Consider the following 23,341-nt stretch of genomic DNA (forward strand, 5'->3'; position numbering starts at 1 on the left):
TTTATTGCATTGCAACTTTCCAGGAATAGAAATCCTGCAGTTTCTATTAGCTTGGATTCCCCATTGATGATGTCACTGGTAGACTCTGAACTGTCCACAGCCCTCCTCTGAGACACAGACCGAGTACAAAAAATGGTACCATTTTATCATGAGTATTAGTGAGGACCAATTATATGAAGATAGGTTGAAAATCGGTGAAGTCGTCCTTTAAGGAATTTTAAGAACACATATAAAGAGATGAAAGTCTTGACACCTACGGCGTTACCACGGTAACCAAAGCAGATAAGTGTGGCGGCTTTGGGGTTGACGTTGTTGTTTAAATCAGTCTGAACACACCTGATCTCTGACAGATCGGATCTGGTCACTTGCAAATGCAGTGTGACTGTGAAAAGTCGGGCCAAAAGATCGATCGGATTTGAGATTTAAATTGGATTTGACTGCAGTCTAAACGAGGACTTCCTACTGAAGCCGGTCATCAAATTACTGGCTTAGGAATGCGCCTTTTTTGGAGGGGGGTTGGGTTACATTTAAATTGGATTTAGGGTTATAGGATTAGTCATTTAGAGGTTAGGTTCAGGGGTTAGGGTTAGACTTATGCCTGATACAGTATGATATACTGTAGTAAGCTCATAGCGCGGCACTCGGTGCCGCGCTATGAGCCACACTATGAGCTTAATAGATCTGCTATTTTTTTGAAAAATGGTGAAAATGTGTGCAAATCTTTGAATATATATACTGTACATATTCTTAAAGCGAACATTTGTAACTCAAATCTTTGCTTCTGGGGATCTCTGGAACAACATATTTTGAGATATATATATATATTTTTAAATATTTAAATATTTAATATTTTCCTTTATATATTTAATATTATTTATATTGTTTATATTTTTTATACTTTCATATTTTTTATGTAAAAAAAAAAGGATTTTGAAAACATTTTTAGAATCGGCCTCGATCAGGTCTTAAAAGTTAAAAAATGGCATTGGAAAATTGCTGTCATTGCAGGTATAGTAATACAGGTATAGTGTGTGTGTGTGTGTGTGTGTGTGTGTGTGTGTGTGTGTGTGTGTGTGTGTGTGTGTGTGTGTGTGTGTGTGTGTGTGTGTGTGTGTGTGTGTGTGTGTGTGTGTGTGTGTGCGTGCGTGCGTGCGTGCGTGCGTGCGTGCGTGCGTGCGTGCGTGCGTGCGTGCGTGCGTGCGTGCGTGCGTGCGTGCGTGCGTGCGTGCGTGTGTAGGCTGGGGTCGTGGCCAGCCACACCTGTGTATTCCTGCGGCGGCGCAATAACATTTTTTAGCCTCTCTTCTCGCCGACGGCTTCTTCATGTGTGTGTGAACCTATTTGCCAGTGTGGCTTTTCATGTGTAGTCTCCTTGTCAGTTTGGCCCCCACGCACATCACTGTGTGTGTGTGTGTGTGTGTGTGTGTGTGTGTGTGTGTGTGTGTGTGTGTGTGTGTGTGTGTGTGTGTGTGTGTGTGTGTGTGTGTGTGTGTGTGTGTGTGTGTGTGTGTGTGTGGTGTTCTGTGTGTTTGTGCGTTATACAGCGGCGGCACAGCCTCTCTGTATAGCCTCTCTGTGTACTACCAGGCACAGACAGCTGCAATGCTTTAGGCAGAAGAACAGACATGGATTTATTTCTATCGACGGCCCCGGGGCCGCTTATTAGGATTCAATACGTCTCTCTCTCTCTCTCTCTCTCTCTCTCTCTCTCTCTCTCTCTCTCTCTCTCTCTCTCTTTCTCTCTTAAATCTCTCTCTCTCAAATCTCCCTCCATCTTCGTTTTCTTCCTCTTCCTTTACCTTCCTGCTTGACTTTCTTCTTTTTTTCTTCCCTGCCTATCTGAGACACGTTGGAAGAGGATGCCTGGAGCGAAAGGGTGAAGTTTTTGGTCAGATATCATAACAATGAGTGTGTGTGTGTGTGTGTGTGTGTGTGTGTGTGTGTGTGTGTGTGTGTGTGTGTGTGTGTGTGTGTGTGTGTGTGTGTGTGTGTGTGTGTGTGTGTGTGTGTGTGTGTGTGTGTGTGTGTGTGTGTGTGTGTGTGTGCGTGCGTGTGTGTGCGTGTGCGTGTGGCATACACACATATTCAGCGAATGTGCACATTTTTGCTGTCGGGTGGAAACCTTATATGTCCGTTGCTTTTTTATTATTATAATCTACAAGCTCTCAACGTGTCGCGACGGGTTGTGATCTTGCAGATCTGCTATTTACACTACTTATGCCTTGTTTGGCACTCTTGCATGATGAACCAGGGTATTGGTTTTCAACCTTTTTCATATCAAAGTCCATTATTTATTCAGCATTTGAGCCACGGAACCAACGTTTGATGACATTTAGGCTCTCAGACCCAAAACGTAGAATATTTTTTTATAGTTGGATAATATTTCGTCCACAATTCCGTGCTGTATTGATGTTGGTACCATAAGAGAGATAATAACAGGCAAACGTTGATCACAATTCTTTAATTAAGTAATGAAGATGTTTAACACTAATTTAACTCTTTGAGAGCGTTAAATGAAACCAAATGGACCCATAGGGGTCCATTTGGTTTCATTTTACGCTCTCAAGAGTTTAAGATCTATAAGGGTCCTCCAACTCTCCATCATTCAGCTGGGGACCACCTGGAAACCCCCCCTCAAGGACAACTGGTGGTCCCCGGACCACTGGTTTAGAACCACTGAACTAGGGCATGCATCTACGGGAAAAAAAATATGGAGATACAAGGTTTCTGCTCGACGAGTATATGCACACATTATTTCAAACTGCACTGAAAACTGCTACTTCTGTGTGTGCTCATCTTTGAAAGACACACACACACACACACACACACACACACACACACACACACACACACACACACACACACACACACACACACACACACACACACACACACACACACACACACACACACACACACGTTATGTGTTGACGCTGTTGGCATTGGCACAAATACGTTGCACAACAAGCAACTATTCAAACACTTTTCTGTTGAAAGCTCAATGCCAGCTGAATGCCAGCTCCACTTCTCCCAATGCTTTCTGACACATCAATTCAGCCGGAGCCCTTTTCTCTACACTAGGTGTTTGCGTGGGTGAGCCTATATGTGTACTTCCATTACTACTGTATACTTATGAGGGCCAAATGTCCCCACGAGTTTGGTAGAATTTGTGAAAATAGACTATTTTCCTGGTCCTCACAAGAGAAATGGATGTTTTTGTTTACGGTTTAACCCACTGAGACCTGGATGATTCTACTCCCAAATTGTATGTATTTGGCAGCGGACTCCTAGCCTGGGATCCAGCCTGCTTCGCTACGTTCGGCGGACTTTTTTTTCTCTCTTCGCTTTTCAGTCTGGAAAGCCTCCTATCTCCAAGGGATGCGGGACATGGCATACGGCTGGAATCGTGCCGTGGCTTCTGATTGGTCTGTGGTGCGGGCGGGACAAAAGAAACGATTTGATCGTTGTGATTTGTCATTCGTTTGAACAACATCCAATCAGCAACGACGTTGCCTAACGTAACATATGTAGTTCCAGTGTAGTTCTGCAAAACGAGTCAATAGGAGGCTTTCCAGACTGAAACGCGAAGAGAGAAAAAAAAGTCCGCCGAACGTAGCGAAGCAGGCTGGATCCCAGGCTAGCGGACTCCCCCATCTGAAAATGTTTTTTGCCAGGGACCCCTAGCCTGACAAAATTTTTCATTTTGTTTCACTCCATTATTATCACCAGAATATATATATATTTTTATGGGCATAGCTAGTGATTCAAGGGCTGGAGCCAGGCTAAGGGACCCCCCCCCCCCAGAAGAGAAGATTTGTTTTATTAAAAATTATTCAAACCGCTTTCAAGATTTTTCAAAAATGCTAAAAGATTACAGTTGCAAGCTTTTACTGTACATCTGCTATCTTTGATTAGCCAACGTATACAATCTTAAATGACACAGATGGTTTCCCGATTTTAACTCATTCAGTGCCATTGACGTCGCCGACGTCACGTTTTTTATTTATTTATTTATTTTTTTGAAGACAAAAAAAGTTCAGAACCCAAGATATCATGATTTGAAGATTTGCTGCTCCATTCACTTCTTGTTTAACATCTTACTGAAAAAGGCTGTATCTCGCTCCCTAAGCACTTTTTTTTTACAATGTATTTTTGGCTCTGGCATTCAGAGCCAAACTGCCAGAAATAAGTCAGGCACTGAATGAGTTAATGGGTAAACAAAAAAGGATTTGGGGGGGTTAGGTTTACAATTAGGAAAACAAGATTCAGGTTAGGATTAGGATTAGGATTAGACGGGCTGGCAAAGTGATAGGGATTGAGTTTGACTCTGTGCTGGCAATGGCAGAGAAGAGAACTCTGACTTTAAGATAATATCTAGGGATGTTCAATATACTATATTGCGATATTGTCTTAACTCTTAATTTCCGATTCCGATATCAACCTATTCCAATGCAGGCTTTTTCACCAAACGTCAACTAATTGTCAGGTAACAACATCACATAATCTAATAAAATAAAATAGCTATAATATCAATATGATATCTAATAAATATTGAATAAAACTAACATGATAGTGATGTTGTTTTCAATGATGTGAGTCCCGGGACTCACTGGTGGTCATTTGAATGAGTCCCACTGAGATGTTGGCCTATTTGACAGTCCAGAAGCATAATTGCCTTGATGCATATTAATAACATTAACGAGCATCAGCTGGACACAGACACACACACACACACACACACACACACACACACACACACACACACACACACACACACACACACACACACACACACCTGCCCTCTGCAGTGCTCTAAACTGAAAGTGACTGAAGTCTGTCTCATTTCTCTCCAAAAGACCTTGACTATGATCAGAATATTGGTCAGAATTTATTGAGAGGATAGCCCTTTGAGATGATCTAATTTTAGAGGGGGTCATATGCACATACCTAAAACATTACATACAGTACAAGTACACAATACACAATACACAATACACACATGTACAGATACAGTTAGCGTGCTCACCCTCTCCCACCCACACCCCCATTCACCAACTCACTTTAACCCATTAATACCTGGAACGCATCTGTGTCGCTTTAGATTTCTTTGGCTATTCAAAAATAGGATTTTGATTTTTTTTAAGAATCGCCTCAGGTCTTAACACATCCACTGCCAGGCCCGTAGTCCTACGGGCCGTTAAATCCAACCGTTAACTGCCGTTCCCGTAGTCCTACGGGGCGGGTGTTTTCCCATGTTAAATCGTGCAGGTGCAGATTCCGGATTTCTTTTGCACTTCGGACCGGAAACGAAATAATACTGTTTCCGGTTTTTCTCCCGCCTCCGTTTCCTGTCTAGCGGTCAACTTTGGACGCCATTATCTCTGGCTTGTTGTTTTTCTCACCACATCCACCATTTTAGCGTTTTCCTCTCGTTCTCCAGAATGCAGTGTCGGATCGCCGCACGGTTTTCAGCGTTTTGTTCGGTCGGGTCCCGTGTTTGTGTCGAACCAAATGAACGCGGATTTTAAACGGATTTAGCGGGGCCTATGACGGAATCAAAAAAACAAAAAAGGTAAGAAATAGCGTGGCACTACGATGGACGTTCTGAGATTAGCCGATGGCAGTCAATGTGTTAATGGCTTAAACAAAGAATACACCTATATCAAAGTCAGAAATAAACGTATGTACAAGCAGTGTTAAAAGCATGCACAGGTATGTTTCGAGATGTGAATACAAGGAAGTACTTAAGCGGCCAAGAGAGGTGACTGATCTGAGAGAAAGAGGAAGGATGATGGGATATGCTTAAGGATTACTGTGATTATGGTAAGCTCACATATCCTATCACACCCACCATACAACTCCTGTAACTTTCACTAGTTACAGGAGATAAAGCACTGTGGAGAGACAGATAGACAGACAGACGCATGTTTTTCTATCGTTGTCTCCGCCAGGAGACTATGTTTTCGTTCTCGTCCTTCCGTGTGTCCACCAAGCTAACATTGGTCAAGCTTCACGTGACACGTGACAATATGTTGAAAGGGTGTGCTTTGATTGGCTAGCGAGACGCATGATGAAATAGAGATATAAATAGGTATGTCACTTCAAAAGATCATTTATATCCTTTGAAGTGAGGTAAGACAGGATTAATCAGGAACAGTACTGGCGGAGACCTGTGCTCCGAGGAGCACATTTTCTAGTTGATATTCAATTCAGCTCTCCATTCGGTTCAGATCAATACTGCCCTGCCAAGCCAAAGAGCAGTAACTACGTTTTTGGACACACAAACTTATTTGGGTATCCCAAAGGTCAAATTAGCCTTTATGATGTTGGGGGATAAACAATTACCTCAAGAACAGATGTACAATTAGTATAATATCACTTATAATTTATACTTATAATTTTTCAGCGATTTTTGTTATCGTAGTTACTGCACTCTGCCTTGGCAGGGCAGAATAGCTCCCCCCCATCCCTAACAATATCCATACTCTATGATGCCAGCCACCCCCTGCACATGCCCTTGTCCACACAGAGAAGCACATTCATTGATAGGTTTCATTCAGAGAAGTGTAGCACAGATACAATCAAGGACTCCTTCATCCTAAGGGCCATACGACTCTGCAATGAATCATCACTGGGAGGGAAAGGATGGGGGAGGTCAGCTAATTATATTGTAGTTATAGTTGTGCTTTTTTTTTTTAAATGTGTTGTTGTTTTTTTAAATGTATATCTATATTTCTTGCACATTTTAGGAAACATTTCACCACTATACTGTAGCTACCTTGTTGTAGGCCAGGTCTCCCTTCTAAAATAGACTATTAGTTAGACCATGAGTTTTGGAGGGGTTTTAAACTGTTCTACCATGGGGTGGACGAGAGGAGAAATGGGGTAGGTGTAATTCTAAAGGAAGAGTATATCAACAGGTTGAGTTGGAAGAGAAGGTCAGAGAAGGACCATGAGCATACTGTATGTGTCCTTGACCGACCAGCTCAGCTGATTGTTGATTCTTGACCAGCTGGTCAAGGCTCTAGCCTTCACACCACAAGGGCATGGGTTCAAACTCGGGCACCGCCCAACTACTCAGTGTATGCGTACTGTAGCACGGCTTATGTTAGGTGTGTAGACAGAGAAACATATCAAATGGTGGAAGATGAATACCTGTGTGGACATCAGGAAGGAGGTAAGACATTTTTTTGAAAATTCCACAAGGGGCAACACTTTTTGGCTGCCCCTTGTGGAATTTTCAAAATAAGAATAATTTCATAATAGAACAGAACAATAGAACATTTATGCGTTCTTGGCTCGCAAGTGATGCATTTAATAGGACGCATATATGCATCTTTGTTAGTTAATTATTAACTCTTTGGCAGTGTTAATTAGTGTGGAGAAACAGACAAAGACGTGTGAAAGACGTGTGAAAAGACAAGGAACTGTCCGACAAGAAACCAAGAGAGAGACTACATAAGTTTACTGGTACGTTCCTTATGGAATATGGATTTGACGTTGTTTGTATCAGTGTAGGACACTGCCTTTCCTGTGTAATGGTGAGGAACACATGGACATTGGAATTGTATCAACATTGTGTTACAGTTATGTTTAGGGGTTAGGGTTAGAGTTATGCCTGATTTGCACAGCGTCATGCACCGAAAATAGCCGAACACGCTCACAACGGTCTTATAGATCTGCTATTTTTGTCTTTGTGGTTAGGGTGTAAAAGGAGGTCGAGTTGAAGAGAAGGTCAGAGTGATGACCATGAGCATGACCATGAGCATACAGTATGTGTCCGAGTAGCTCAGCTGGTAGAGCTCTCGCTTTCACACCACAAGGTCATGGGTCCAAACTCGGGCACAGCCCAACTACTCAGCGTATGCGTAGCATGAGCTTGTGTTAGGTGTGTAGACAGAGAAACATATCAAATGGTGGAAGATGAATAATCAACAATCCTGTGTGGGGCTCAGGAAGGAGGTAAGAAAGGCAGCCAGAAAGATGAAGAAAGTAGGCAGGAGTAAAAGGAGATGATGGGTAAGGCGAAGAGAAGAGTGGCTAGGGCTAGGTAAATAGGTTGAGAGGTTGGACACTCAAAAAGGGAGAAAATGAACTGCACCAATTGGCTAGACAGAGGTAACGGGATGGGAAAGATGTGCAACACAAGTGAAGGTGATAAAAGATAGAGATGGAAATGTTCTAACAAGCGGAGACAGTGTGTTGAGAACAGTGTTGATTTCGTCGACTAAAACTATGACGAAAAATGCTCGTCGACTACCTTTTTTCACTGACGAAAACTAAATAAAAACTAAATAAAACTAAGCTTTGATGATTAAAACTAAGACTAAATATATTGACAATTTCGTCAACAAATAAAAACTAGACTAAAATGTTAGTGAGGGAAGTCATTTTATATTTGGTTGCACTCGGGTGTTGCATGCTGAAAATAGCCGATCTACAAGCTCACAACGCGTCGCAGCGCGACGCGTTGTGAGCTTGTAGATCGGCTATTTTCAGCATGCAACCAAGTGTAAAATCAGCCATTACGACGCCGTCAAGGCACCGCCAAAATACATTTTAGTCGACTAAATCAACTGTAGATTTAGTCGACTATAATTTTATGATATTTAGTCTACTAAAACTAGACAAAAACTAAAACATTTCAGATGACTAAAATATGACTAAAACTAAATGGAATTTTATTCAAAAGACTATGACTAAAACTTAATCAAAATTTGCTGACAAAATCAACTCTGGTTGAGAAGATGGAAGGAATACTTTGAGCGCACGGAGGGAGGAAAGCGTCAGGAGTTATTTGTGACGGAAGGGTACCAGTGAGAGGGAAGATGTATATAAGATGGTAGTGAGACCAGCCATGCTGTACAGCTTGGAAACGGTGGCTCTGATGAAAAGACGGGCGGCGCAGCTGGAGGTGGCAGAATTGATGCTATGAATCTCGTTAGGAGTGGAAAAGGAAGGACATCAGAAACGACTACATTAGAGGATCAGCCCAGGTTAGAAGGTTTTTGGGGATAAAGCAAGAGAGGCGAGGTTAAGATAGTTTTGACGTGTGAAAAGGAGAGATGAGGGGTTACATAGGGAGAAGGATGCTGAAGTTGTAGCTATCAGGTAAGAGGAGAAGAGGATGGCCAAAGAGGACGTTTGACGATGCAGTGAGAGAGGACATGCAGGAGTCATAGAGGAAGACACAGAAAACAGAACCAGATGTGTGAAAAAATATATATATTTGCTGATAATGTAATGTGTGTTATATTAACTCATTGAGTGCCATTAACGTGTTTCACGTGTTCTAGCACTATGGTGCAACGTGCCATTAACGTGTTTCACATGTTTTTGAAAAAAATAGAACATAAAAGAAATACAAAAATAGAAAGAAAAAAAAAACACAAGATTTTTCTGAACCCAAGATATCATCATCTGAAGATTTGCTCCATCCACTCCTTGTTTAACTTATAACTGAAAAAGGCTGTATCTCGCTTCCTAAGCACTTTTTTTTTAACTTTGAAAAAATAAAAAAATTAAAATCGTAATGGCCAGAAATAGATATTAATAATTTGGTCACTCAATGAGTTAGTGTTATATTAATATGTATATATGTAATGTTATATTATATATTCATCATGCTTATTTTTTACTGACAATCTATTTCCTTCTGGATTAATAAAGTCGATCTATCTAGGATTAGACATTTAAAGGCTAGTGTAGGAGCTAATATTTAATGTTTTGGTGTTGGCATGTTATTTTGGTCATTTACACCACTGGGCATTTGATAGACACCCACTGGTTGTGCATTTAGGAAGCACAGGTACACACGTGCGTTAATTAGTGTGGAGAAACAGACAAAGACGTGTGAAAGACTTATTGTAAGTCGCTTTGGAGAAAAGCGTCTGCTAAATGACTGTAATGTAATGTAAAGACGTGTGAAAAGACAAGGATTATACCTACCCCCTCTCACCTTCACACCACAAGGTCATGGGTTCAAACTCGGGCACCGCCCAACTACTCAGTGAGAGACTACATAAGTTAACTGGTACGTTCCTTATGGCGCCACGGTACTTCAAAGGTGTCCGAGTAGCTAAGCTGGCAGAGCTCTCGCCTTCACACCACAAGTTCAAGGCTTTCGCCTTCACACCACAAGGTCATGGGTTCAAACTCGGGCACCGCCCAACTACTCAGTGTATGCGTAGCACGGCTTATGTTAGGTGTGTAGACAGACAGAGAAAATGGAAGATGAATACCTGTGTGGAGCTCAGGGGGGAGGTAAGAGATTAGAAAGGTTTGGGGATAAAGCAAGAGAGCCGAGGTTAAGATAGTTTCGACATGTGAAAAGGAGAGATGAGGGGTACATGGGGAGAATGATGCTGAAGTTGTAGCTGATTTGCACAGCGCCATGCACTGAAAATAGCCGATTTACAACCTCACAACGGGCTTATAGATCTGCAGTTTTTGTCTTTGTGGTTAGGGTGTAAAAAGAAGGGCAACAAAATGAAATACAAACTGCATTCATAAAATTGCCATCCTACAATGCTGATGTCCTCACGGGTACAGTCATAGAAACGTGTGTGTGTGAGTGAGTGTGTGCACGTGCTTTCTGACACGTGCATGTGTACCTGTGCTTTTTTGCGTGGGCATCATATTGTCCTGGGCTAATTGAGCAATTCCATAGTGGGAGCGGGGGTGCTTAGGGTCAGGGACGATATGTACTCTCCTGGAGCCGCTGGAAAGGCCCCTTCATAATTACCTTGCTTTTATCTCTGCTGAAGAACACACGCATGCGCACGCACGCACGCGCACGCACGCGCACGCACACACTAGAACATATTGTATACAAACACCCACATTCACATGCATGATTGTGTGAAGGTAAAATGGAAAGCAGTGAATATATAAGCAGTTGACTCTAAGTACTCTAAGTACCTCAACAGTTTTATGCTTAACCGGCATCTGCCAAAGTTCTGCAATGTACCTCCAATTAGTGCCTGCATGTGTTCACCATTGTTCACTTGTGGAAGCAGTGTTGATTTTGTGCTAAAACTGTAAAAATGTTTGTCGACTACCTTTTTTCCACTGACGAAAACGAAATAAAAACTCAGCTATGATGACTAAAATATAAATATATTTACAATTTCGTCAACAAATAAAAACTAGACTAAAATGTTAGGACTAGTGGAGAAGAGATCGAGTAGAACTAAAAGACAAGTCATTTTATGTTTGGTTGCGCTCGGGTGTTGCGCTTTGAAATTGCAGATCTACAAGCTCACAATGTGGCGTGCTGCGACGCGCTGTGAGCTTGTAGATCTGCTATTGTCAGCATGCAACCAAGTGTAAAATCAGGCATTACGCCAAAATACATTTTAGTCGACTAAATGAACTGTAATTTTGTCGACTATAATCTTATGATATTTAGTCGACTAAAACTAGACCAAAACTAAAACATTTCAGGTGACTGAAATATGACTATGACTAAAACTAAATCAAATGTTGCTGTCAACATCAACACTGTGTGGAAGAAATACTCCAATTAGTTTTTACTTGGTGTGTACTTCACACACAAAAAAACAAAACATGAAGCCTTGAATTCATGGAGATTTTTTTTTTTTTGCATTCCTAATCCAGTATTTCAATGACTGCAGTAGGAGACCCAATACCAGAGACCCAATTCGGTCTCCTATACCGCAGCCGACACCGGGTATCATTGAATTATTGGCATAGAAATGCGACAAAAACAAAACAATCTCCTTGAATCCAAGGCTTCATGGGGTGTGTAATTGATAGAAAATAAGTCATTCTTTGAGTGAAGTTCCAATACCACAATATAAAGGTACTGTGTTATAAGTAAAAGGCCTGTATTCAAAATGTGACTTGAGTGAAAGTACAGAAGTATGAGAATCAATGAAGATGTAAACAAATTGTTCTAAAAGTGAAAAAAATAGCTGATCTACAAGTGCACAACGTGTCGCAAACGACACATGGCTACAATACACACTACTAGAACATCTCTTCCAAGTATATTTAATATGCAACAAAAGAACCTCAAGGTTCCAGTGCAGTCAAAGCCATTACTGGGAAGAATCATTGAGCCTGCCACGGGCTAGATGAATCCCCTTTGTACCACAGAGATGTACAAATGTCTGTTTGTATTCGTCTTGTCAGAATGCCATTAACTCCTGTGTGTGTGTGTGTGTGTAGGTGTCTGCTGCTGTAGCATTATGTTCATCAGTTGCCAGTTCCGTTTATCTCATTGGCTCTTAGACAAAACAATGATTTGATGTCCAATTTGAGAGCTGGGGACCGATATGCCCTTCATTTACTTCAAGTCACACACACACAACACAACATCCTGTGTTTGTTTGTTTGTTGTTTGTTTGGTTATTATGTGCATGCAAGCGCATAACACTTTATAGGTGTATGAGTGGGAACAATATTCATTTGTGTACTCATTTCTCACGCACAAACGATTCGGGCCCCTGTGTGTGTGTGTGTGTGTGTGTGTGTGTGTGTGTGTGTGTGTGTGTGTGTGTGTGTGTGTGTGTGTGTGTGTGTGTGTGTGTGTGTGTGTGTGTGTGTGTGTGTGTGTGTGTGTGTGCGTGCGTGCGTGCGTGCGTGCGTGCGTGCGTGCGTGTGCGTGCGCGCGCGCTTGCATTAGTATACTTGCTGAAGGCCAAATTTGGGAAATAGACATTGTGAGGACTGTTTTCTTTGTCCTCACGAGATAAATTGTTGTATTTTATGCAAAAAAAAAGATTTGTGGAGGAAAAACCGGTAGGTTGGTGTTTTCTAGGGTATAGGGCTAGAGTTAGGCCTACTTTACTACTGTACTTAGTTGTGCACCGAAAATAGCAGATCTACAAGCTCCCAACGCATTCCAGTGTGACCCGTTGTGAGCTTGTGGATCGGCTATTTTCAACTTTAGGCTTATAGGCTAAAAAAAAAGGTACACTGGCAGCTACAAAGATACCTTAGGCTACCTTTCATTTTCAATGGAAGCCAGCGACATGCAGATACAAAGATGCATCTGACCTTTGTACATAGCTGCTACAAAAGCTACGATTTTGTTTTGCTGATTTCAACGTAAGATGCAAAGATACTGTTGGAGCCAAATTGCTTCTGTGTATTTTGTTTTGTTTCATTTAAATGAATGCTGTGAGACCTTGCTAATAACGATGATGTCATGTCAATCACCGTCAGTGGGCGGTTGCCATGGTAACCATTATTCCCTGGCAGTGGGTGATTGTGGGCAGGTGTGCAATGGGGCAGCAGGCCAAACAGTTTTTGACCTTGTTCATACACCACCACCAGGTCTGTGTTTTGTTTTCAGGTCTTTGTTTAATGAGTTTGTCATCTTTATTTTTAGTTAATAATTGGATTGACATATCCAAAGATACAAGCACTCTCTGGACATTGAATTAATTGCACGTGTCATCCTAAAGTCAACCCAGTTGCCCCTTGCAGTAGTACCTAAAGGTAAAGGGCTCGACAGATACAAAGCTAAAAATAAGCTGTGTAGCGACGAAGCGTTGTGTCTTTGTATGTTTTGTATCTGGCAGTGTGAATGCAGCATTACAGGCCTCTGTAGGGTGTATACAAATGGAACCAAATGGACCCGTAAGGGTCCATTTGGTTCCATTTGTATACACCCTCAGAGTTATGGGCGGTCTTTGAAATTAAAACAGTTTGAGAACCACTGGTGTAAGTAATGCGCTGTTAGACATGCTTCATTGCACTTGTGTGAGCAGAACAAACACACACACCAAACCAACACTGGTCTGTCTGTCTGTTCCATGCCTTGCAGACGTTCTGTGAGTGTGGGCCCAGCTCCTCCTCCCAGCTCAAACACCGCTGGTCTGACACAGACACTGTTAATGAGACCCCACCCCAAAAGGTAAGGGCCATGCCGCTGTAAACATACTGTATTCAACTTATTCCTGGCCACGCCCACTGTGGGCTTGGCTAGGTAGGGGAGGTGGGGAGCCCCATATCAATGAGTTTCCTGTTTACTAGTGTTGCCATGTCTGGTTATAATAAGCAATTTGGGGCTCTTTTTTAAAAGTGTAGTTGCTTAATTGGGCTTGCTTTCTAATGTTTTTTTAAACCAGTGGTTCCCACATTTTTTCATGTCAAGGACCCCCAGATTAACATGTAGTTGTCCGCAGAGTCGCAGACCCCCATCTGAAAATATGTGGTGCCAGGGGCAAAGTTTCCCAATATTTTTGAAAATAGCAGATCTACAAGCTCACAACGTGTCGTGAGGTGACACATTGTGAGCTTGTTGAATAATATACAAATAGCCGATGTCAAGTGGTAAAACTGAGCGTAGTTGCTTCTTTTGAGCTTGTTTTCATAGACCTGCATGGCCACTTGTTTTTTTTGCCAAATCTGGCAACATACCGATTACCAGCATTACACCTGCTGTAGCCTACTAGGGAGGAAGTGAACAGATATTGAATGAAGCAGCACACAGAGAAAAACTCAATGTAAAACCCCTGTAAGAGGCAATGGCGGCGCCCTGCAGAAGCCCAGGAATCAGGTGATATTTGTTCTCAAAACATGTTTTATGTCAAGGGACCCTAGATTGATATGTATTATTGGCCATGTGTATCCCCATCCAAAAAGGTTTTGTGGCCAGGGACTGAGGGAGAATTTAGGCCTGATAGCTATTGTTTTGGTATAAACAGTCTGTCTTGTTGTGGTTCAGCTTGTCCTTGGTAGCAGCTCTGGTATAACTGTAATCTCTCAAGACAGATTCTTCTGTCAGCACCACTGCCCTAAACATGTAGTGTTGTTGTTAGTAGGAATAAACACAGAAGCGCCCGGGAGGAAGTGAGACTTAAGAAAGTGAGACTTAAGAAAGGGGTTTCTATACACAAAAAAAGATGCCCCCAGAGGCACCACTTTTTACCAAATGGGTTCCCAGATTGGTATAACTATGATCTCATCCCACTTCACCCCATGATATCATGTACTGAATATTGTCTCTGACTCCTATTACCTGATGGGACCCCCATAAGAGATTTTTGTTGTATTTTTTTTCCTCCAAATATATATATATATATTTTTTTCAAGATTCTTCGAAAACTAGAGGTTCACTATACTGTATGTGCATCTCCATATATGTGCGTTTGGCGGGCCTCCCTGGGGCCCCTCTTCTGTAGTGTCTGACATCAGTTTGTGTCCGATTGCATGTTGTAAATCTCATATTTTCTGTAGGTGCTATTTCTATTTCCGTTGTGTCTGACATCAGTGCATGTTGAAAATCAAATCTCCATACGTGCATTTGGTTTATGTTGCGTTTGACATCAGTGCATGTCGATTCTCAAGATATGTGCATTTGACTCCACTATTATGTGAATTTGAGCATTTTTGGGGGGTCTGTCGGTTTGGAAATAGACGATCTACAAGCTCACAACGAGTCGCATCGCGCTGCGTTGTGAGTTTTTAGATTGGCTATTTTTCGAAATAGCCAAAGTATAAAATAGGGTTAAAGTGGTTAAATCCTCAAGGATCCCATGGGGGTACCCGCCTACCCGGACCCCACTTTGAGAACCACTGTGCTGTACACACCAGTACACATGAACATGCACCGACATGAAACCTGAGGAAGAGCTTCATGTTGCTTGGCAATGCATTGCATTAAAAACCACTTAAACCCTATATATATAACCCTATACTTAATTGACAGAGGTCCACCAGGGGGCTCTATAATTATACTCTATACCTATCTTCCATACATCAAGACAATAGCCGATCTACAAGCTTGCAATGCGTTTGGGAGCTTGTAGATTGGCTATTTTCAACGAATGTTTGCCCCTAGAATAGGGATACTAGGGTTCATGTGCGGTTAAATAAAATCCTATTATTGGGAGCTGTTTGATGTTGGGGTGGAGGGGGGGGCTCTCTGCTCTAATCTATAAGGTATTTATATTTTATGTTATTCCAACACCTTTTCTTATCAACTCAATAACATAATACATTTTCATTAAATCACACACGTATCTTGCCAAAAGCCGCTCATCCGATTGACTTCACACACTTGTCGGAGCTGGCCGGGTGGCGTACCGCTGGGGGAGAGAGACCCGAGCCAAAGGAAGTGCAGTGTTGAGTGTCAGGTTGATGGGATTAACGGTTCTCCAGAACAGGACGAGGCAGACATATCTTGTGAACCGCTCATCCGATCGACTTCACACGTGGCAGGTGTTATTGCTGAGGACCCGAGGAGCCGCGGTGTCGAGTGTGAACTCAATCACATGAGCGGTTTTCTCCAGAAAGCCACCACCCGGCCTGCTCTGAGTGGTGGGCAGACTGGGCACACACACGTATCTCAGCTCTGAGTGGTGTGCACACACGCGTATCTCACCAACCGCTCATTTGAACAACTTTTCATGGCGACACAATCCGGGGGTTCCAGGGGGCCCCAACTAAAATAGTTAACATACTATCATGTATATCCATTTATATGTTGGCTATTAAAAAATGGCAGATGTGCAAGCTCACAGCGGAGATAGGAGGTTTCTGCCCGACAGGTTAATCCCTGCATTTGCACAATGTGTCTGGAAAAAAAGTCTCCATTTGTTGTTTTTAAATAATTGAGAAAAATGTGTTCTCATGGGGGTCCCTGGCACAATGTATCCCAGTGGTTCTTTTACGTGCCGCGGACCCCCAAAATATATTTGGCCGCAGACCCCCATCTGAAAATATGTTGTGCCAGGGGCCCCCCGAAGAGATGATTTGGGGTAAAAAATTCTAAATTATTCAACATTTTCCAAACATTTTCGATATTCTTCAAGTATTTTCTAAAATAACAGATGTACAAGCTTGCAGCACGACACGAAGTGAAGTGGTATGTTAACTACTTTAGCTGGGGACCCCCTGGAACCCCCCCCCACGGACCCCTGGGGGTCCCCACTTTGAGAACCAATGGTGTATATATCAGCCTCCTTCGGTGCTGATAGTTGTGCAGCGCGACTAGAGAGAGTGATATGGCATGACGGGCCAGATGACACATCTCCTCTCCACGCTTTCATATCGCTGGCTGTTTTGTTGTTGTTGTTGTTGTCTGCACTGTTTTGTACTGTATGTATGGCTGCCCAAACCTGGCGTCGTATATTGATGTGTCACTTAGCCGAAAATAGCATTTTTGAGCTACTGGATAGGATCGTCTCTGTCGAGTGGAAACCTCATATGTCCAACACTGTTACTTTTCAGGATTCAAATTCAAAAGCATCAAAAGTAGCAGATCTACAAGCTCGAAACGCGGCGCTTCGCGCCGCGTTTCGAGCTTGTAGATCTGCTACTTTTGACGTTTCTGCCCGACAACAACACTATTTATGGCGAGCGACACTGTCTGTATGACACAGAGTATAAATCAAACATTACTCACGCCCTTTTGTCATTACAGTGCTACCAATGCAACTGGGTCATCCGTGTCTGAATAAACACACAAATCCGATCTGATCGCTTAGAACATAACAGTGTAGACAGTCTGTGCTACACAAGGTTGGTTGATGAGATACCGTGGCAATTACATTTTTACAACACCCATTAGTGGAGAACCAACAAATAAATCTTTAATACCCGTCCAGCCGTGGATGTCGGGAAAAAGGAGCATTTACTGGACCCCTGGGGGGGAGGGGGGGTGGGGGGCATAGGGAGCATTACTTTACTTTTACTGCTTCACCCAGTAGATGGCTGGTCAGATGATCTTAGGTTTAGGTGTGTGTGTGAGTGTGTGTGAGTGTGTGTGTGCGTGCGTGCGTGTCTTCTACTCCCTCTTGTTGTGAATTACTGACATTGTCACTGAGTTCTTGTTGTCCTATAGTCTAGTCTTCTTTGTCTTGTCCTATGTTTTTCTCTTTTCGTTTATTATGGGTCCATTTGTTTGCATTTGTACCCTCCCAGAGGTTCTTTAACACAGAGGATTTTACAGTGTAGATTGGGATCCCAGAGATGAAAAATGCCATCAAATGGGGGTCAGTCAGTGGTCTAATGCATAATCAAACTGGGGGAAGTTAAAATGGTTGAGAATCACTGCTATAGCTGTAATGACCTTCTCTTATGGGGGTCCCTGACATATTCTTTCAGATGGGGGGGCTCCTCAGACTCAAATCGTTTTGTGGGGGTCCTTCACATGAGAAAGTTTGAGAACCACTGATATAGCAGCATCAAAAAACTGTTTTTTTTTAGGATTTACACCCCCATCTCAAAATATGTTGTTCCAGGGACCTCCAGAAGCAAAGATTTGAGTTACTAATGTTCGCTTTGAAAATATAATGTATATATTCAGTTCATGTTCACTCTCCCATCATCTCACTCGGGAGCGCCTCTCAGCCCAGTTCTTGATTTGATTGATTGATCGCATACTTTATTAGCCAAAGATGTAAACAGCAGCACGGAAGTACAGTAACACTTAGGCTAACACCAAAAAAAAAGTCCATTGTGGTCCTATGTATTCAATTCATCAATAGAGCATACAATATTAACACATTAATGCGTGCCATCAAAGAATACACATAGCTATATTTACAGTGGAGAAAAAAGAAAATAAAGGATAAACGCGGCGACAGTTTGTCCCCTCATATTAAGGGGATTTAATATCTATCTCCACTTGTGATTTTCTGACTTATGCTTTTTCAGGCCATTTTGGAAAGAGGCTAGTGTTTCACATCTTTTATGATGCCAGGGCATTCCACGTTTTGGTGGCAGAGTAGCAGGTAAAATACAGTTTTTGCCCAGACTTTGCCCAGCGCTACATTAGCGGTAGATGGTAAGCACTCCATCTGGTGTTGTAGCTGTGGGTGATGTCGCTCACTTTCAACGTGACGCGATGTGAGCTTGTAGATCTGCTATTTTCAAAAGATTTCTATATATTTTAAAAACTTGTGAAATGTGACATTCTGCTTGACGAGTACATTTACTTTTGGTTCTTTAACACTTCCACCGCCAGAGGTTAATCTCATAATGTACTCACCAGTGGCAAGGTTTTATTGTTGTTTTTTGTTTTTTTCACGTCGCCATAGACCCTGTTAAAATCCTTAAGAATGCGCGATGCACTGTTTGTAAACATCGTGCAAATGTCCCTGTGTCTACCAGTGAAAACCACGTGTCAAACGGGGCATCCATGTTGTAGTTAGAACGGTTTATGTTAAACAGTGATGACCGAGGAGAAAAAACTACAAGGGAGAAAATGGAGAAAAAGGCAGACGGGATCGGCAAAACCGGATCGCAAATAGTTCCGTTTCCGGTGGTGTTACACTGAAATGGTCCGTGTCGAAAATTGAAAAAAGTTTTTTTTTTCGAAAAAAAGGAAAAAGCACCCGGACCGTAGGGCTACGCTCTCGGCGCTTAACAAATGGATTTAATGGACCGTAGGACTACGCTCTTGGCGGTTAATGTGTTAACTCATTCACTGCCAGAATTATTTCTGGCCGCGTTTGAACACTGCCATATTTTTCATTGAAAAAAAAAAAGTACTCAGGAGCCGAGATACAGATTTTTTAAGTTTTAAGTTAACAAGGAAGTGGATGGGAGTCTATATCTTCGAAAAATCATATCTCCTTGGTCTTTGGGTAAAAAAAAAAAAATAAATCTAAAAAAAAATAAAAAAAAATATAAATATATTTTTAATTTTTTAATTTTTAAAAAAAGTCGTTTTAGTCGTTCTTGGCAGGCATGGCTTATGGACAGAAGTCGTTTTAGTCGTTCTAGGCAGTATATGTAATAGAACGCATTTATGCGCAATTGGAAGGAAATTATTTAAGTATATGTTGTACTTTTACTCAAGTAAATTTTGAATACCGGACAATTTACTTACAACATAGTAGGCTATTTCTACCTTGTGGTAATAATACTTTTACTTAAGTAAAAAAAATAATTTGTACTTCTATCACTGCTTACAATATAAGTGATTCAGATTCTGAAGTGTCCCTTTAAGTAATCTCAGGGACACTTCAGCACATAGACGGGGTGAGCCAAAGGGCTCGAACCGGTGACCTTCGGATTACCACTCTGCTAAAACACTCCCGCCCCCCGCCCAGCTGAGTGGGACAATAAAAAACTATTATTTTCCGCTATTTTGGGGGATTTTCCGTGAAATCACTCAGCTCAGCTCTGTTTCATGAACACTAAAGGATATGTTCAATAGCGGAACGGGTTTATGTAACGGCTCAGAGCACAACTCCTGGGCACACACACACCCGTTAGTATTCAAATGATAGCTTATTGTTATAAGCAGATTATGATGCAGTCGTCTCCTTCACAGGCTAACCTTTCATGAGGTTAACAGCAGTGTGTCTACCTGTAGAGTTAAGGCCCCTGCAGCTATACAGCAGTGGTTCTCAAAGCAAAATGTGTAATAATACAGCATCATAGTAATTTCAACCCCGTTATCCATATTTTGTATGTTGGCTATTCAAAAATAGCAGATATACAAGCTCACAGCGAGTCACTTTGTGCCGCGCTGTGAAAATGTGTGTAAATGTTTCTATTTTTTAACATAAATCTTCTCTTGTGGGGGTCCCTGGCACAAAACCTTTACAGATGGGGGTCCGCTACCATACAGTATATATATATATATATACTAGAGTTTCGGGGGGCTACGCCCCCCTCAACCCCAGCCGCGCACGGGGCCCAGCGTGGCCGTGTGTATATTGGGGGACCCAAATCGCCGGAGTGAAACTGTGGAAAAGTTTTTTTGAAAAAGGAAAAAATTTGAAGAAATAATATTTGTTATGTTTCAGGGGGTCCACAGGGGGTCCGCGGACCCCCTGATGGTCCACTGACCCCCTGTGGAGTGTTGGGACGCGCGGGGACACCCCTGGAACATTGCGGACCATTTCGGTGTTTTTTTTTTTTTCATGAAGGTGGTTGCTTGTTTCTGGCGCAGGCTGTGCAAACCTGGCAACCCAGCGCATGCTGCGGCACGTGTAAGTGGCGTAGCGTCATGAGGGTCAGTGGGGCCGTGGCTCGGTCAGTGAAGACCCTGTAGTGCGGATGATATGTGGCATAGAGGGGCAGATTGTAAATCCACAGAGGAAACATCCGTGGGCTACCATTGGTTCAGCGATGTGTGCGGTCGCCCTGCGGCCCCTCCTCCTCCACCAATGTGCAGTATTGAGAGCCCTGACGTCACAACAATTGGAGCGATGGGCACTGCACTGTGGTTGGTTAGGGTACACCTAGGGCCCAGGTAGAACCCAGTTAAAGCCTGCATGGGCAAACCCAGTTAGGACCCGCCTTGGTCCCACATAAACATGGCTAGTTGGGGCCCACCTAAGGGCCAGGTAGAAGCTACTTATAGCCTGCATGGGCATCGCAGTTGGGACTGAAGTGGATGCCGCTGACATTGCTGACATGGGGTCCATATGGTTTAGCCCACCTTGAAACCATATGGGATCTACGCTGGCATGCTGGCTGTAATGCAAACGCTGCATCATACCTGCAGTGTGTAGTTTGATGTTGTGTGTGTAGCAGATATACCTGCAGTGTGTAGATCAATGTCCATAGGAAAGTCAATGCCCAGCAGTGTTTTTTTTCCCCAGCAGAGTTTCTAGTGTCTCTGTGTCTCTCTGGAAGAGGTTGCACATGAACTCTGCAGCCGCACTGAGGCGCTCCAACACAAACACTCTGACATTAAGCTGCTTCACACAACAAACATCAGCACCACGCTGCTGTTTGTCCAAAAGACACAATATCTCCTCTCCCACCGACGTCATGTGTTCATTTATCGACAGGCGTACAGACTCCTTTTGACACATTTTACGTCGTTTAGCCAGCTCTCACTGACTCTCCACATCGGGCTGTTATTTTGCTGCGATCAAGTCAACGATGTGAGAGATTAGCTATCACAGACGGACGGACAGGGGGTGAAACATAGTCTTGCGCCATGCCTTTCGGCCTGGCGGAGACAATAAAAAACCGAAAGTAAAGGAAATGGCCATTTCTGCAACAGAAGTAGTCAATAAACTATGCTATGAAAACATGGGCCACATTGGCAAAGAATGTAAGAAAGAGGCAATCATGTAGAAAATAGCCGATCTCCAAGCTTACAAAGCCTCTCAACGTGAGGCGTTTCGAGCTTGTAGATCGGCTATTTTCACAATATTTACTTGTGGAACGGAGTCAAACAGAATGGGGGGGTCCCAGATCAAGTACGTGTATTTGGGGGGGGGGGGGGGGGGGGGGGGGGGGGGGGCGGCGTGAAAGGGTTGATAAACACTGCTCTAATTGGAGCGAAATTATCTGAAATTACTACATGACCATAATGCAGCCTAACATGCGTTGCACGGGGCGGTCCTGCCATTACGTTAGTTAGTGTAGTTGCTGTGGAGCTACATAGTTCTCCAGAAGACACACACAAACATACACCATGTACAATGGACGAACTGAGCAGCAATATAGACATTCACCACACGAACGTGCATTGTTGACAAAGTGATTGCACAGCCGCTGCAGGCATGACAACCAGGTTAGCGTTAGCGACATGGCAGCTATCACAGCGCCCTGTCCGTCGTGCTGCAACTGCCTGTGATGGCTACAGCAGTAACAGCAAGCTGTCTGCGATGCCATTGTCTGGAGACTGCTCTTAGCGTGACACGACCAATGAGAGTGAGCGCTGTAGTTGTTGCTAAGATACGGTGGCGTCTCTGCCCCATAGCTTGTAGATCTCTCACACATGATTGGCGTAGGCTGCGTTGCCAGGTCTGACTTTGTGTCTAAGCAATGGTCGGCTTATTTTTGCGCGCCTTTGGGCTCGTTTGCATTGTGCGCACGGCAGCGCTTGTTTAGCGTACGTCAGCGCGACGTGGCAACGGACGTGGCAACGTGAAAGGTGATTGGCTGGTGAAAAGAAACACCCGACGTTACACCAGAAATGGTGCCTGGAGAAAATGGTGACCAAAAAAAAAGTTAGGAAAAAAAGGAAAAAACCCCCGCAGCGGCTGCCTGCTGTTGTGGTGATGAGGTCGTGCGCACGGTAAACGGTACGAAGCTGCCTCCCCTTCCGTTTTGTCCGACATTTGGTGAGTAGAATTAATTATGTTGCGCGGTGGAAAAGGTGTAGTGAACAGTGAGATGTCCCCTACGCGAGGCGTAAATTCAGCGCGGCCGCCGTGGCGAGTCAGTTGGCGACATGTGGTCTGGCGGTGCGTTGTTTATTCGATAACAGAGCTGTGGGGTGTGGACACCGAGGGTGCGGAAGTCGGTCGCCATTTATATAGTTAGATATCAATTTGGGGGTCTTTAAACCCCATACGTTATGGAGTCCCTCAGGGCTCTACACTAGTGTCTTTTCTGTTGTCGCTCTGCATAAAATATCCCCGCTGAAAATAGCCGATTGACAAGCTCA

The 23,341-nt window shown here is 43.1% G+C and overlaps 1 protein-coding gene across 1 annotated transcript in view; it reads left to right on the top strand.

Moving 5' to 3' along the window:
• Window positions 1-23,341, top strand: part of fibcd1b (fibrinogen C domain containing 1b) — a gene marked incomplete at both ends in the record, with an annotated part of 248,771 nt that overhangs the window by 67,446 nt on the left and 157,984 nt on the right. The window contains one exon of the mRNA XM_084046141.1: window positions 13,796-13,885. Within this exon, the coding sequence (XP_083902267.1) occupies window positions 13,796-13,885 (90 nt within the window). The remainder of the gene's footprint in view (window positions 1-13,795; window positions 13,886-23,341) is intronic.

The sequence above is a fragment of the Gymnoscopelus microlampas genome (assembly GCF_963454915.1).
Source record: "Gymnoscopelus microlampas genome assembly, chromosome: 21".
NCBI classification, from domain to species: Eukaryota; Metazoa; Chordata; class Actinopteri; order Myctophiformes; family Myctophidae; genus Gymnoscopelus; species Gymnoscopelus microlampas.